The 18,003-nt window shown below is 40.7% G+C and overlaps 1 protein-coding gene across 4 annotated transcripts in view; it reads left to right on the top strand.

The window, feature by feature from the left end:
* LOC139760171 (X-linked retinitis pigmentosa GTPase regulator-like) overlaps positions 1-18,003 on the top strand; it is a 145,083-nt gene that overhangs the window by 105,562 nt on the left and 21,518 nt on the right. For all 4 annotated transcript variants that reach the window (XM_071683091.1, XM_071683093.1, XM_071683092.1 and 1 more), the window contains 2 exons: positions 4,502-4,630; positions 8,871-8,997. In XM_071683091.1, the coding sequence (XP_071539192.1) occupies positions 4,502-4,630; positions 8,871-8,997 (256 nt within the window). The remainder of the gene's footprint in view (positions 1-4,501; positions 4,631-8,870; positions 8,998-18,003) is intronic.

Genomic DNA, 18,003 nt, shown 5'->3' with positions numbered 1-18,003 from the left:
GAGAATGTGACTTCTGGTGGGTGTATGTCTGTGTGATGAAGCTTAAGACTGAACTGGGAGGGCAGTTATATTGTGTTTATTGGGTTATTTCAGAGTGTGTGTATTTTATCAATGTTATATTTATTTTTGAGGGGGAGATTTGTGAAAAGAGGTTGCTAAAGTATGAAGATGGGTTGAGCATTTTATTTCTACAATGGGTTGATAGTTAGTTATGCACTGATTTGAATGGGAGAAGTTTAGTACTGTTGCATAGAATTTATTGTTGAGCTTGTTGACGTGGGATCGTACTGGGAGAATCATTGATTCACTGTATAAGTGTTTGTGGTGGCTGGGTAGAGTGATTGTTCTTGATGCTCTAATTTTTGTTGGTTGTAGCTTTGGTATATTTGCCTTTAAGAGGGTTGAAGACCAGGCAGGTAAGGTTGGTATATTTGCCTTTAAGAGGGTTGAAGACCAGGCAGGTAAGGTATGATTTAGAGTGGAGTGGATGAACTTTTTGTTGTGGATAGTAAGGGATTCTTTCTCTTGTCCAAATCTAATGCCAGTTAGTGGCCTGAGGGCATTTTGTTGTGTTTTGCTTTTGTGTTGATGTTGTTTATGTGGGGAATAAAAGGATATGTGTGTGTCATAAATGACATCTAGAATTGTTGGTGCTATGTCCAATGAGAGTGTTCTATTCATTGTTACTGGTACGTGTGAGCTAAATTCATGTTTTTGCAAGTTTAAAAGGATGATTGAGGACTTCAGTTTAGATGCAGTTATTCTGTAGTGGGTGAGACACTGTCCCAGTTCTGTGATATAGTGCTGCATGTTGCTGCTATGGTGTCAGGCAGTTGTGATGCGATAGTGAGGTTATCTGTGTACCATATGCCCTTCATGTTGTGGCTTGCTAAGAGGTAATCGTAGCCTGTGTAGGTAGGGATTAAAGAGGGATGCAGAAAGAACTGCTCCTTGGGGAACTCCATTATGGAGTTTGAGGGTTCAAGAAGTGATACCATTGTGAGTGACTTTTGTGTGGTGACGGGCTGTGAAATTGTCCAGCCACCTTTTGTCATTGTTGTGGAAGGTGGGATTAAGTATCTTTTTTGAAGATGTGTTGTGGCACGTTGTCAAAGCTTTGTTGATGTCTGTTGTGAGGGATGGGGGTTGTTGTTAGTTGAAGCTATTTAGGAAGTGTTGTGTAAGGTCACTATATATGTTGGTGGTGGAGTGGTTGTATCTGAAGTCTTTATGTGCAGGTGAGGGAGTTGATCATTTTGGAGGGCTTTAGGATTGGTATTATGTAAATAATTTTCCAGATGTTTCGGGTATTGTTGTGTCTCCAGGTTTGGTTAGAGATGGCTGTAAGTGCCTGGATTGCAAATAGGCTTAAGTGTTTTGTATGAAAGTTTCATATGCTGTATTTGTTTGTTGCAGGAAACTTCTTTGTTTTGATTGCATTGCTTGTATCAGTGGGAGTGACAGGTGAGTGGGCAGTTGTTTCCGAACAAATTTTGTGTATGCTTTTCATGACTCCTTTTGAGGTGATAGTGGCTGATTTTTTGAATAGCGTCTTTTGCATATGTTTTTGTGTTCTTAAGGAGAAGATAAGTCATTGGAAATGGTCAAATGTGCACCATGAATGGAGGCTGGGTGAGTGCAGTAAGTGTGAATCATCTTTGACATGTGCCAAATTTGACTGCTGTTGATCCTGTGGTTAATTGTACTGAGGAATGAGTGCCAGTTTGCCACTCAGTGATAAGGTTAGTGATGGTGTCATGTAGACTTTGGATTTGTTCTCTGACATTTGTTGATGGTGATTGGTTTTACATAGGTGGTTTGTTTTATGAGGTGTGTTTTATTCCTTCAAACATACCCATTTTTGCCCTCCGAGATAACTTTCTCACCTTCCACACATTCTTCAACACTCCCAGAGCTTTCACCCCCTCCCCCACCCTGTGACTCACTTCCATGGTTCCATCTTCTGCTAAGTCCACTCCCAGATGTCTAAAACACTTCACTTCCTCCAGTTTTTCTCCACTCAAACTTACCTCCCAATTAACTTGTCCCTCAACACTACTGAACCTAATAACCTTGCTCTTATTCACATTTACTTTCAACTTTCTTCTTTAGCACACTTTACCAAACTCAGTCACCAACTTTTGCAATGTCACCCGAATCAGCCACCAGCACTGTATCATTAGCGAACAACAACTGACTCACTTCCCAAGCCCTTTCACCCCCAACAAAATGCATACTTGCCCCTCTCTCCAAAATTCTTGCAGTCACCTCCCTATCAACCCCATCCATAAACAAATTAAACAACCATGGAGACATCATGCACCCCTGTCGCAAACCGGCATTCACTGGGATCCAATCACGTTCCTCTCTTCCTACTCGTACACATGCCTTACATCCTTGGTAAAAACTTTTCACTGCTCCTAGCAACTTACCTCCCACACCATATACTCTTTATACCTTCCACAAACCATCTCTATCAACTTTATCATATGCATTCTACCTATCCATAAATACTACATACAAATCCATCTGTTTTTCTTAATATTTCTCCCATACATTCTTCAAAGCAAACACCTGATCCACACAACCTCTACCACTTCTTAAACCACACTGCTCTTCCCCAATCTGATGCTCTGTACATGCTTTTACCCTCTCAATCAGTACCCTCCCATATTATTTCCAAGGTCCCAGGAATACTCAAGAAACTTACACCTCTGTAATTTGAACACTCACCCCTATCCCCTTTGCCTTTTGTACAATGGCACTATGTATGCCTTCTGCCAATCCTCAGGCACTTCACCATGAACCATACATACATTCAATATTCGTACCAACCAATTAACAACACAGTCATCCCCGTTTTATATAAATTCCACTGCAATACCATCCAAACTCGCTGCCTTGCTGGCTTTCATCTTCCGCAAAGCTTTCACTACCTTTTCTTTGTTTACCAAACCATTCTCCCTGATCCTCTCACTTCGCACACCACCTCAACCAAGACACCCTATTTCTGCCACTCTATCATCAAACACATTCAACAAACCTTCAAAATACTCACTCCATCTCCTTCTCACTACTTGTTATTACCTCCCCATTAGCCCCCTTCACCGATGTTCCCATTTGTTCTCTTGTCTGATGCACTTTATTTACCTCCTTCCCAAACATCTTTTTGTTCTCCCTAAAATTTAATGATACTCTCTCTCTCTCATCCCAACTCTCATTTGCCTTCTTATTCACCTCATGCACTTTGCTCTTGACCTCCTGCTGCTTTCTTTTATACATCTACCAGTCATTTCCACTACTTCCCTGCAAAAATTGTCCAAACACCTCTCTCTTCTCTTTCACTAACAATCTTACTTCTTCATCCCACCACTCACTACCCTTTCCAATATGCCCTCCCACCTTTCTCATGCCACAAGCATCTTCGTCTTTTGCGCAAGCCGTCACTGCTTCCCCAAAAACATCCCATTCCTCCTCCATTCCCCTTACGTCATGTGCTCTCAGATTTATCCATTCTGCGCTCAATCTCTCCTGGTACTTCCTCATATAAGTCTCCTTTCCAAGCTCACTTACTCTCACCACTCTCTTCACCCCAACATTCTCTCTTCTTTTCTGAAAATCTCTAAACATATTAACATTCAAAAGTTTCTCTTTCACGCGTCTATCAATTAACATGTAATCCAATAATGCTCTCTGGCCATCTTTCCTACTTACATATGTATTCTTATGTATATCTCTCTTTTTAAACCAGTTATTCCCAATCACCAGTCCTTTTTCAGCACACAAATCTACAAGCTCTTCACCATTTCCATTTACAACACTAAACACCCCATGTGCAAAATGTAACCCCCAACTGCCACATTACTTACTTTTGCATTCAAATCACCCATCACTCTAACCCGGTTTTGTGCATCAAAACTGCTAACACACTCACTCAGCTGCTCTCAAAACACTTGCCTCTCATGATCTTTCTTCTCATGACCAGGTGCATAGGCACCAATAATCACCCATCTCTCTCCATCCATTTTTACTTTTACCCATATCAGTCTAGAGTTTACTTTCTTACACTTTATCACATACTCCCACAACTCCTGCTTTAGGAGTAGTGCTACTCCATCCTTTCACCAACCCCTGACTTTACTCCCAAGACATTCCCAAACCACTCTTCCCCTTTACCCTTGAGCTTCATTTCACTCAGATCCAAAACATCCAGGTTCCTTTCCTCAAACATACTGCCTGTCTCACCATTTTCTCATCTTGGTTACATCCACACATATTTAGACACCCCAATCTGAGCCTTCGAGGAGGCTGAGCACTCTCCGCATGACTCCTTCTTCTGTTTCCCCTTTTAGAAAGTTAAGATACAAGGAGGGGAGGGTTTCTAGCACCCCGCTCCCGTCCCCTTTAGTCACCTTCTTCGACACACGGGTAATATGTGGGAAGTAATCTTTCTTCCCTATCCTCAGGGATAAAATTTATATTAATGGAATTTCTTTTACAGGGTATTCTGCCACCATTGAAGTCTGTTGGACTGCCACCAATCAAACACACAGTCCTACCCACAGTTCCTGACACAGAAGGTGCAGCACAGCTCACAGGCGAACCACAAATTGATGCTCCAAACTCAATTGTAAGTATTTTTTAAGGTTTCCATTGTCAGTAATAGATTCAAAGGTTTTATAGGTGATTGTATTCATCCTAAGTTGTAGTTGTGCTAGATAAAAATTCATGTTTAACTGTATGAAACTAGAGAGGTTAGCAGGTGTATCATTGTGTGATGATTATACTTCAAGCATTTTGAAAGTGCCTTTGCATATCATCATGTAGATTTCATGCATGTTGATTATTTTAGAATTATTTTTTCCTGCTTATTGAATATATATATACTTTTCAGTTGATGCCAAGTTACATTATTTACAATCTGTCTGAAACATGGCATATTTCATGTTCCTCCTTAAATCCATCCAACTTATTTTCATATTCCCTGACTTTTTTTTCTTTTTCAAGTTGAGATGGCATAGGTGACTGAGGCCCTAATCAAGGCCATCCTTTTAGCGCTATCTATCTATATATAATTTTTATTTTATGTTATACTCGACTGCTGTTTCCTACATCAGCGAGGTAATGCCAGGAAACAGACGAAGAGTGGCCCATCCACTCATATACACATATATATACATAAACGTCCATACATGCACATATGCATACATTTTTTTTTTTTTTCCCGCTGTCTCCCGCGTTTGCGAGGTAGCGCAAGGAAACAGACGAAAGAAATGGCCCAACCCACCCCCATACACATGCCTTGATTCAATCCACTGACAGCACGTCAACCCCGGTATACCACATCGCTCCAATTCACTCTATTCTTTGCCCTCCTTTCACCCTCCTGCATGTTCAGGCCCCGATCACACAAAATCTTTTTCACTCCATCTTTCCACCTCCAATTTGGTCTCCCTCTTCTCCTTGTTCCCTCCACCTCTGACACATATATCGTCTTGGTCAATCTTTCCTCACTCATTCTCTCCATGTGACCAAACCATTTCAAAACACCCTCTTCTGCTCTCTCAACCACACTCTTTTTATTTCCACACATCTCTCTTACCCTTACGTTACTTACTCGATCAAACCACCTCACACCACACATTGTCCTCAAACATCTCATTTCCAGCACATCCATCCTCCTGCGCACAACTCTATCCATAGTCCATGCCTCGCAACCATACAACATTGTTGGAACCACTATTCCTTCAAACATACCCATTTTTGCTTTCCGAGATAATGTTCTCGACTTCCACACATTCTTCAAGGCTCCCAGAATTTTCGCCCCCTCCCCCACCCTATGATCCACTACCGCTTCCATGGTTCCATCTGCTGCCAGATCCACTCCCACATATCTAAAACACTTCACTTCCTCCAGTTTTTCTCCATTCAAACTCACCTCCCAATTGAATTGACCCTCAACCCTACTGTACCTAATAACCTTGCTCTTATTCACATTTACTCTTAACTTTCTTCTTTCACACACTTTACCAAACTCAGTCACCAGCTTCTGCAGTTTCTTACATGAATCAGCCACCAGCGCTGTATCGTCAGCGAACAACAACTGACTCACTTCCCAAGCTCTCTCATCCCCAACAGACTTCATACTTGCCCCTCTTTCCAAAACTCTTGCATTCACCTCCCTAACAACCCCATCCATAAACAAATTAAACAACTATGGAGACATCACACACCCCTGCCGCAAACCTACATTCACTGAGAACCAATCACTTTCCTCTCTTCCTACACGTACACATGCCTTACATCCTCGATAAAAACTTTTCACTGCTTCTAACAACTTTCCTCCCACACCATATATTCTTAATACCTTCCACAGAGCATCTCTATCAACTCTATCATATGCCTTCTCCAGATCCATAAATGTGTGGAAATGAAAAGAATGTGGCTGAGAGAGCAGAAGAGGGTGTTTTGAAATGGTTTGGTCACATGGAGAGAATGAGTGAGGAAAGATTGATTAAGAGGATATATGTGTCAGATGTGGAGGGAATGAGAAGTGGGAGACCTAATTGGAGGTGGAAAGATGGAGTGAAAAAGATTTTTGAGTGATCAGGTCCTGAACATGCAGGAGGGTGAAAGGCGTGCAAGGAATAGAGTGAATTGGAATGATGTGGTATACCGGGGTCGACATGCTGTCAGTGGATTGAACCAGGGCATGTGAAGCATCTGGGGTAAACCATGGAAAGTTCTGTGGGGCCTGGATGTGGAAAGGGAGCTGTGGTTTCGGTGCATTATTCCATGACAGCTAGAGATTGAGTGTGAACGAATTGGGCCTTTGTTGTCTTTTCTCTAGCGCTACCTCACACATGTGTGGTGCGGTGGCGATGGGAATAAATAAAGGCAGACAGTATGAATTATGTACATGTGTATATATGTATATGTCTGTGTGTGTATATATATGTGTACATTGAGATGTATTGGTATGTATATTTGCATGTGTGGGCGTGTATGTATATACATGTGTATGTGGGTGGGTTGGGCCATTCTTTCGTCTCTTTCCTTGCGCTACCTCGCTAACGCGGGAGACAGCGACAAAGCAAAATAAATATAATCAATAATATAATATATATCAACATATATACATATATATACATACATACATGCATACATACACATACACCGACATATATATATATATATATATATATATATATATATATATATATATATATATATATATATATATATATATATATATACACACATGTACATATTCATACTTGCTTGCCTTCATCCATTCCCAGCGCTACCCTGCCCCACAGGAAACAGCATCGCTGCTCTCTTCTTCAGCGAGATAGCGTCAGAAAAACAGATAAAAAAGGCCACATTTTTTCACACTCAGTCTCTAGCTATCGTGTGTAATGCATTGAATCCACAACTCCCTATCCACATCCAGGCCCCAAAGGCCTTTCCCTGGTTTACCTCAGAAGTTTCACTTGCCCTTGAATGCATCAAAGTCAGGAATGCTAACCAGTACACCACAGGAGTCCACTTGTACTTTGTTTTCCATACCAGTCACTCATCTCATGCCTTTTTTTATCATTTATTTTTTCTTGGTATTCATGTTAGAGTGCATTGTCTTTTATTTTACAGATTAACTTTTTTATCTCTTCCTCTCAAATATGGAGAAGATGCCTTAGACTGATGTTGAGATACATGAAAGGCATCCCTATGAATAACACACCCTTTGTCTTAGTATCCTTCCAGTGTTTCTGAGTAAACTGAGCATGAAATTAAAATCTGCCGTTATATATGGTTATTTCTTGTCGAAAGTTTTTGCTGAGCTTTATTATAAATGTGACAGGGTCTACATATAAACTGTGCATGGTAGTGGGTTGAAGGGAATACAAAGTCTTTGTGATTACTAAAAAATGCATATGAAAAGAGACAGCAAAAGACTAATGGTTTCTTTTCATGGCTATCTGTGGTAGTGGAAGAAATCAGAAAACTAAGAGCTTTATGTGTTGAGAGTAGAAAAGCAAACAGAATACTTAAGGGGAACTACCAGTAAGCTTCATGTGTAAGTATGGATGTTTTTTATGGACTTGAAGGGAAGTATTTGTCATTTCTATTTTATGCCCATAAATGGTGAATATGGCCCAGAAATTCCATCATGGAAGATGTAAAAAATAAAAGAAAAGTTTCTCTATTAAATGATACATCAGCATTCAGAAGTAACAGGAAACATACAGAAAATTATAGTATTTCAGTTTGTTTGTGTTGGTCTGGTTCGATGTACCTTGAGTGGGTGTGAATGATTGGAAGCTTTAGTTTTCTTATGTCTAGATTAGTTAAAGATAAGAGCAGTAGAGGTGATTTACTTGTATTATGATATATCTGGAACTTTAAGAAAAAAGTGAAAAATGAAGTGCTGGAAAGATTTATGGTATGAGGAAATCCTTACAAAGAAATGAAGATGATAATATTCCAAGATGGTTTTGCCATTTGGAAGATGATAATGAAAATGATGCATAGATATAGACAGTGTAGTACCATGATTGAAGGTTCAAGGTAAAGAAAGAGAATGCAAATGAGTTAGACAGATGCTAAGTTGTTTATGGCAGTATATCAGTAAGATGATTTTTCACTTGGTTTGTGGGTAAGGGTAGACATTTGTGTGTTGACTGAAATACTGTTTTGTGTGGAAGCCCATTTTAACTTTAATATGTTGAACAAATTCAGGATTTTTCACTTAGTTGAGAAGCTGTATGCACTTCATTCACCCCCATGTAAATATGGAATTAAGCATAATGCATTATAATCAGTAATATTCAACTTGCTAGACAGTTCAGCATATCACTATTATTCTGCAGGTTGTTGAGAATGATGTGGAAGGTGTGTTTAATGGGGTGACGGAGAACAGTGTATCGGATGTTGAGAGTGAGGGAGAAGAGGATAACCATGAGAATAAAGAGAAGCTGCCACAACGAGAGAAAAAAGGTATCATGAGTATGCTATCCTTTGGGTTTCACGACTGTTTAGACTCAGCTTGCATTTGTTTGTATTGTTTCATGTACAGATAGATGTCTATTTCCAGTTTCTTGGAACCCAGCAATGTTTGAATTATGGATTTTTTTATTACAGTCACTGATCTTTCCAGGTAGCCCACACCAAGATCCAAATGCTTCCTTATTTTATGTGTATCATATTTGTATACCAGATGTAATTTTATACATTTATATTGTATGAAATATATGCAAATATATTCTTTATAAGAATATATACTTTAGAAATATATACTTTAGAAAAGCAAATGGATTTGTATGTAGCATTTATGGATCTGGAGAAGGCATATGATAGAGTTGATAGAGATGCTCTGTGGAAGGTATTAAGAATATATGGTGTGGGAGGCAAGTTGTTAGAAGCAGTGAAAAGTTTTTATCGAGGATGTAAGGCACGTGTATGTGTAGGAAGAGAGAAAAGTGATTGGTTCACAGTGAATGTTGGTTTGCGGTAGGGGTGCATGATGTCTCCATGGTTGTTTAATTTGTTGGTTGTTAGGGAGGTGAATGCAAGAGTTTTGGAAAGAGGGGCAAGTATGCAGTCTGTTGTGGATGAGAGATCTTGGTAAGTGAGTCAGTTGTTCGCTGATGATACAGCGCTGGTGGCTGATTCATGTGAGAAACTGCAGAAGCTGGTGCCTGAGTTTGGTAAAGTGTGTGAAAGAAGAAAGCTGAGAGTAAATGTGAATAAGAGCAAGGTTATTAGGTACAGTAGGGTTGAGGGACATTGCAGTTGGGAGCAAAGTTTGAAAGAAGAAAAACTGGTGGAAGTGAAGTGTTTTAGATGTCTGGGAGTGGATTTGGCAGCGGAAGTGAATCATAGGGTGGGGGAGGGGGGCGAAAGTTCTGGGAGCATTGAAAAATGTGTGGAAGTCGTGAACGTTATCTTGGAAAGCAAAAATTGTTATGTTTGAAGGAATAGTGGTTCCGACAGTGTTACATGGTTGCGAGGCGTGGGCTATAGATAGAGTTGTGCAGAGGAGGGTAGATGTGATGGAAATGAGATGTTTGAGGACAGTACATGGTGTGAGTTGGTTTGATTGAGTAAGTAATGAAAGGGTCAGAGAGATGTGTGGTAATATAAAGAGTGTGGTTGAGAGAGCAGAGGAGGGTGTTTTGAAATGGTTTGGTCACATGGAGAGAATGAGTGAGGAAAGATTGACAAAGAGGATGTATATGTGTCAGAGGTGGAGGGAATGAGGAGAAGTGGGAAACCAAATTGGTGGTGGAAAGATGGAGTGAAAAAGATTTTGAGTGATTGGGGCCTGAACATGCAGGAGGGTGAAAGGCATGCAAGGAATAGAGTGAATTGGAACGATGTGGTATACCAGAGTCAATGTGCTCAGTGGATTGAACCAGGGCATGTGAAACATCTGGGGTAAACCATGGAAAGTTCTGTGGAGCCTGGATGTGGAATGGGAGCTGTGGTTTCGGTGCATTATTATATGACAGCTTGAGACTGAGTGTGAATGAATGGGGCCTTTGTTGTCTTTTCCTAGCGCTACCTCACACACATGAGGGGGGAGGGGGGTGTTATTCCATGTGTGGCAGGGTGGCAATGGGAATGGGTGGGGGCAGACAGTGTGAATTGTGTACATGTGTATATATGTATATGTCTATGTGTATATATATATATATGTGTACATTGAGATATATAGGTGTGTATATTTGTGTGTGTGGATGTGTATGTGTGTACATGTGTGTGTGGGGGGTTGGGCCATTCTTTCGCCTGTTTCTTTGCGCTACCTCGCTAACGCGGGAGACAGCGACAAAGCAGAATGAATAAATAGATAGATAAATATATATATATGCATTGAGATGTATAGGTATGTATACGTGTGTGTGTGGAGATGTATGTATATACATGTGTAAGTGGGTGGTTTGGGCCATTCTTTCGTCTGTTTCCTTGCACTACCTCGCTAATTCGGGAGACAATGACAAATAAATTAAAAAATAAATACTTTATGAAACATTTAACCCACTTAAATGGGCACAAAAATATCCTGGCATTTTTTTAATTTTTCTCAATGAAAATGACATTTAGACCATATAGAGCTTTCTGTGGTTCCCCCAACTGCCTCATATGCCCCAGTTCAGATCACTGACAGCATATTGTCCCCTGTATACCCCACTACCCTCACATGTCTCACATCTTCCTGCATGTTCAGGCCCTGTATTCAAACCATTATTCACTTCATCTTTCCACCTCTTTTTTTGGTATCCCCCTTTCCTTTGCTCCCTCTACTTCTAGCATGTACATCCTCCTTGTCATATGCTCTCATCCTTTCCTTATGTCCAAACCATTCCACAACCTTTTCAGCTGTGTCATAGATACTCTTACCCTATCATTTCTTATTTGATCAACCCTCCTCACTCCACATGTAGCCCTCAGGCATTTTATTTCCAACACTTCCACGCTCTTTTTTATTTTTTTATTTATATATCTTTACCCAAGGACTGCTGCACCATCTTTGCCCTTAAAGACAGTGACCTTTTTCTATACATTCCTCATTGTGCGTAGAACCTTTTTCCCTTTTACCCATTCTGGGGCTCACTTCAGCTCCCATGATCCCATTTGCTGCCACATCCACTCCCATGTATTTAAAATATTTCGCTTTCTCCAAGGTCTCTCCATTCAGACTCACTCAAAATAACCTGTTTGTCATCACTGCTAAACCTAATAACTCCTGCTTTTATTCACATTTATTCTCAACTTTCTCCTTTCACATACTCTGTCTTAGACATCAGCAGTTTTTCAGCAGTTTTTCACTCAAATCTTCCCTCAGTGCCAAATAATTATCAAACTACAGCTGATGTACCTCTGAGGCCCCTCCTTACCCCTAACTAAGTGCATCCCTGCTCCTCTCTGCAAGACTCATACATCCCAAACATGAATGAATTAAACAGCCTTGTAGACATCACACAAACCCATAACACTTGCCCATGGCCATACTGTGAATGGATGATTGCCAATAGGATGTGTGTGGCTATGATGGATGGAAATGGTCAACAGTCAAGATTGCAGAAGGTCTTAAACAACTGGGAGACCTCACTCAGCACCACTCATCCTGTCTCAAAGGAGATAAACTTTCCCTCCTCCCATGTGGAGGTTAGCCTTGAACTGTCCCCAGCTACCATGGATTATACCCAAATGCTTTACACATTCACACTCATTTTTCACTACTGGGAGATGTTGGCCTGGTTATCATCTCCCAGCTAGAAATGCAAGCCAGTGACTTTAAACCTGGACCACTGGTATACCTCTGTCCACAGTGCCCAACACTTATCACCAAGAGGTCTGCTCCATCAAATGCTCCTACATCATTCATTGGTATCACCTCCACTGTACCCTAGTGTCATCCATTAAAGACTACTTAGAGTATTGGAAATGCTGCAACCACTCAGACAGCAACTTCCAGATACCCCATGCACACCCCTTCACCCCCAACAGAAACTCCCTACAAACAATAGTACAAAATTCACAGTCCCTCTTCACAAACAAACCCCACTACTCCACAGAATACAAGTAGAAAGCTAAACATCCTGCAACTTGGCATCAGAAACAGACTCAAAAAAATACTTAGCCAGTTGTAAAAACACAACAGCTCCATATCCCTCATCCCTGAAACCAGACTTGTATCCAAATCCATCTTCCCTTTCTACACCTACACAATGGCAAGAGAAGACAATCAGCAAGGACAAGGAGAACTCAGTAAAACTTGTTCAGAAAATTATACCTTTCTCCAACACCACTGAAATTACAAAACAGCTCACAGACAATGACAGCTGCCTAGAAATACGATCTGTAACAATTAATGTTTACATTAATAACACCTACATACCTCATCTCTCTTCATTCCCCTCTTTATTTATTCCCCAAATGCAAAACCTGACCAGCATACCCAACACTTTCCCAGAGATTTCAGTACCCACCATCCTATCCAGCTTATTCCATAAAGACAAAGAGGACAAAAGTAAATGTTCAGATTACAGAGGTGTTTGTTAAATATGCCAGGTAAGCTGATTCAGGAGAGTAGTGATTGAGAAGGTGGTGGCATGAGCATAGCTTCAGCTTGGGGTGGAAGCATATTCCTTCAGGAGTGGTAGAGGAAATGTGGATCAGGTGTTTGCTTTCAAGAATGTGTGCACAAAAACCTAGAGGAACAGAAAGATCTGTATGTGGAATTTTTTGAATCTGAAAAAAATATTTGATAGGATTTATAGAGATGCTTCATAGAAGGTGTTATGAATATGTGTTAAAAGGTATATGGGTCTGCACAGGGGTGTGTGATGCCACATATGGCAATCTAATTTGCTTATGGATGGGGTGGTGAGGGAAGTGAATGCAAGGATCTTGAAGAGAGGAGCACATCTTCAGTCTGTCAGGGGTGGGGGATGCCTGGTTGGTGAGTCAGTTATTATTTGCTACTAACAGAGTGCTGATGAAAGATCAGGTGAGAAACTTAAGGAGCTGATTTCTGATTACTGTTTATGTGTTATAGGGAGAGTTTTAACCTCATGTTGCCTTCTGTCTCAGCCTTGAATAGTAACATGTTTCTACTCCTGTGTAGGTATGCATACACACACACACACACACCCCAGTCTAAGCCAGGTATCCATTTATCAACTGGCCCTGAGAGGAGGATGAACACCTGGGTTGATTGTGGGCTGACTCCCATGCCAAGGAATTAAACCCATGTAGATTCAATCCCAAGCAGGCCCTTGGGCATATCTGTATATATTTGTATATTAGTGAATGGGCCATTCTTTGTCTGTTTCCTGGTGCAGGAAATGGCGATAAAGTATAGTAAATAAATAAATGAATAAATAGATGAACATGCAGGAGGAGGGTGAAAGGTGTGCAAGGAATAGAGTGAATTGGAACGATGTGGTACACTGGGGTCGACGTGCTGTCAATGGATTGAACCAGGGCATGTGAAGCGTCTGGGGTAAACCATGGAATGTTCTGTGGGGCCTGGATGTGGAAAGGGAGCTGTGGTTTTGGTGCATTATTACATGACAGCTAGAGACTGAGTGTGAACAAATGTGGCCTTTGTTGTCTTTTCCTAGCACTACCTCGCACACATGAGGGGGGAGTGGGTTGTTATTTCATGTGTGGCGAGGTGGCGATGGGAATGAATAAAGGCAGACAGTATGAATTATATACATTTGTATATATGTATATGTCTTTGTGTGTATATATATGTATACGTTGAGATGTATAGGTATGTATATTTGCGTGTGTGGACGTGTATGTATATACATGTGTATGTGGGTGGGTTGGGCCATTCTTTCATCTGTTTCCTTGCGCTACCTCGCTAACGCGGGAGACAGCGACAAAGTAAAATAAAAAAAAAAATAGATGAATAATAGTCCTGAAGGTAGTGTATGGATGTGAGGTGTGGGCTGTAGATGAGAATGTATGGAAGAGTGTGAATGTGCTAGAAATGAAAGATTCGAGGACAGCATGTGGTGTGAGGAGGGTTGATTGTGTAACAAATGATAGGGTAAGAGAGACACAATGAGCTGAAGAGTGTGTGTTGAAATGGCTTGCACACATGGAGAGAATGATTTTGGAGAGGTTTGATAACATTGGTTAATGTGTCAGAAGTGAAGGGGACAAGGAGAAGGGAAGACCAAATTGGAGATGAAATGTAGGAGTGAAAAAAGTTTTGAGTACAAGGGGCCTGAACATGCAGGAGGGTATAAGTCATGCATGGGTTAGAGTGAATTAGAGTGATGTGGAATAGAGGGGCAAAATACCATCAATGGACTGAACTAGGGCATATGAAGCAGTCAGGGGAAACCATCGAAAGGTCTTTGGGGCATGGTTGTAAATTGGGAATTTTGGTTGTGGTGCATTACACATGGCAGCAAGAGAATGGATGTTGTATGTGTTCATGTGGGCAATTAAGTGGTAAGTGTTCAGTGACTTCAATATGATACTTTCATAGTGGGCATGAAGGGCTTGTGATATGCTGAATCAGTGTTTATAATGGGTGGTGTTATTATTTTGTCTGGGGAATGTGGTTTCAGGTGGGTGTATGTCTCATGGGATTGTGTTTCAAACTGAATTATGAGGGCATGAATTTAGTGCTCATCAGGTCATTTCAGTGGGTTTATCTTTTGTTAGCATTGTGTTTGTTGAGGGTTAGGGATCTATGAGTATAGGTTGCTTAAGTGTGTATAAGGGTAAGATTTTTATTTCTTTGGCGATTTGTGGTAAGTGCTTGGTTTGGATGATAAAGTTCTGGTGCTGTTGCAAAGAATTGAGAATCAGGCATATTAAGATACTGGTATGATCATTTTTTCATTGCTTAGGTGCTGAGTATTTGTTGTTTTTGAGATAGCAGTGATGGTTCTTAGTGCTCTGTTTTGTTGGTTTGCAGCTTTCTTACATTTGCTTTAAGAAGTTTTATGACCAGATAGTTGAGGTGTAATTTAGAGTGAAACAAATGAATTATTTGTGTAAGACAAAAAGTGATTCTTTTTCTTGTCCAGAGCTGGTGTCAGTTAGTGTTCTGTGGGCATTAGTGTCTGTGTTTTGCTTTTCTGTTGATGTTTTTGATGTAGGGAGTCAGTGTTTTGTTTGTCATATGTGATATCTAGAATGGGTGGTGTTTTGTTCAGTGGGAGTAATTGTCCATTCAAGGTGAATGGAGGGTGTGAGCTGGATTTGTATCTCTGTGGGAGTAAAAGAATGATTGAAGACTTCTGTAAAGATGGCTAAGCCATTGGCTAAGCAATGACTAAGCCATTGCTCCAATTATTTAATGTTGTGCAGTATGTTTGTTGCTGCTACTATGGTTTCTGGGTGTTGTAAGGTGATGAGAGGACCTTCATCTCGTGGTTTGCTGTAGGTGTTGGAAGGATGTGCGGGAGATTGAAGAGAGTTGGAGAGAGAGCTGATCCTTGGGAACTACATTGTTTAGTTAAAGAGTTTTGAGGAGAAGCCATTGTGAGTGGATCTCTGATGGTGGCAAGCTATGAGATTGCCCAACCACTTTTTGTCATTCTGGTGAAGAGTGATATCAAGTATCTTTTATATGAGGATGTGTCAAGGGACAGCATCAAATGCCTTGTTGATGTCTGCTGCTACTAGTCTTTTGTAGGATGGGAGTTGTGGTTGGTTAAAGCTATTAATGATATGTTGTGTGAGGTCAGCATTTAGTGTGGTGGTGAAGCGGTGGGGTTTGGAGCCATGTTGTACAGGTAAGAGTTCTGAATCAATTTTTATAGAGTTTGGATACTGAAGATAGATGTGATACAGGGCAGTCAGAGGAAGGGGAGTTGGGTTGTTTGAAGGGTTCGAGGATTGGAGTTATGCCTGCAAGTTTCCAGATATTAAGAATTTTGGATGAAGATATCTGTAAGTGCTTGGATTGCAATTGGACCAAAGTGTTTCATTAGAAAGTGTGTAATGGAGAGAATGAGTGAAGAAAGATGACCAGGAGGATATATGCGTCAGAGGTGGAGGGAACGAGGAGAAGTGGGAGACCAAATTGGAGGTGGAAAGATGGAGTGAAAAAGATTTTGAGTGCTCGGGGCCTGAACATGCAGGAGGGTGAAAGGCATGCAAGGAATAGAGTGAATTGGAACGATGTGGTATACCAGGGTCGACGTGCTGTCAATGGATTGAACCAGGGCATGTGAAGCATCTGGGGTAAACCATGGAAAGTTCTGTGGGGCCTGGATGTGGAAAGGGAGCTATGGTTTCGGTGCATTATTACATGACAGCTAGAGACTGAGTGTGAACGAATGTGGCCTTTGTTGTCTTTTCCAAGCGCTACCTCACACACATGAGGGGGGAGGGGGATGCTATTCCATGTGTGGGGAGGTGGCAATGGGAATAAATAAAGGCAGACAGTGTGAATTATGTGCATGTGTATATATGTATATGTCTGTGTGTGTATATATATGTATACATTGAGACGTATAGGTATGTATATTTGCGTGGGTGGACTTGTATGTATATACATGTGTATGTGGGTGGGTTGGGCCATTCTTTCGTCTGTTTCCTTGCGCTACCTCGCTAACGCGGGAGACAGCGACAAAGCAAAATAAATAAATAAATATATTTAATTTAAGTTTAATAGTTATTTAAATTAAATTTCTAGCAGTCCATGGTATACGTTAGACACATGGGAGATGTATAATTAGTGGGTTAGAAGTGTGTTGATGAATTATTATTATGTGACCACGGTTGGTCCGGTAAAATGGTTAATCTGGCAAGGCTTTGGAACCAAGAGTGCCGGAAAATCAGTGTTGTACCTGAAGTAGATATGAATACTTACTAACATACTTACTTCCTACAAAAGGATTTCCTTCTATCTTCTTTGGGCCTTCTGCAGCATCAGAAATCTTTCACATTTATGGGGCAGGACCACATGTCAGAAAGTGTAGTGATTTTGTTTGTCTGTGTAGGAAGAGTGCAGGGCAATTGAGCAGTAAGTGCTTGGTGTTTTCGTTGTGGTGGTTACATCATGGGCATGAAGGGTCTTAAGATATATTGATGATACTGTGAGTGAAAAGTCACCTTCATCAAGGTTGTATCATCATCATTGGATGAGAAAGACTCCTGCTGGTAGTGTAGCCTTGAAGGAGTAGGAACCCATAAATGGGGTCCCTGTCCTTGTGTTGTGTAATCATGTGAGTTATTAGTCATGTAAATTGTGTGAAAATTTACTAAGTCATCGGTTGATAGGATGGCAGGAGTCATGGTGACTCACTGTTCTCTGAGAAGTTTGCCACAATTCCTTCTTATTAATTAATACAGTTATATGACCACTAGCCATAAGTATGGCATTAATGAACAAGAATTGCTCTCTACTCTATTTAGATTTATTGTTTGTTATTACACAAAACCACTTGTGACTCTTACTGAGATTTTGTAATTACCGGTAATTAATTAAAACTCATTACTGAGTCATATATCATTAGGAAA

This window comes from Panulirus ornatus, chromosome 35, assembly GCF_036320965.1.
Source record: "Panulirus ornatus isolate Po-2019 chromosome 35, ASM3632096v1, whole genome shotgun sequence".
In the NCBI taxonomy this organism is placed as follows: Eukaryota; Metazoa; Arthropoda; class Malacostraca; order Decapoda; family Palinuridae; genus Panulirus; species Panulirus ornatus.
The sequence above is the reverse complement of the archived record's forward strand: the minus strand, read 5'-3'. Positions and strand labels throughout refer to the sequence as shown.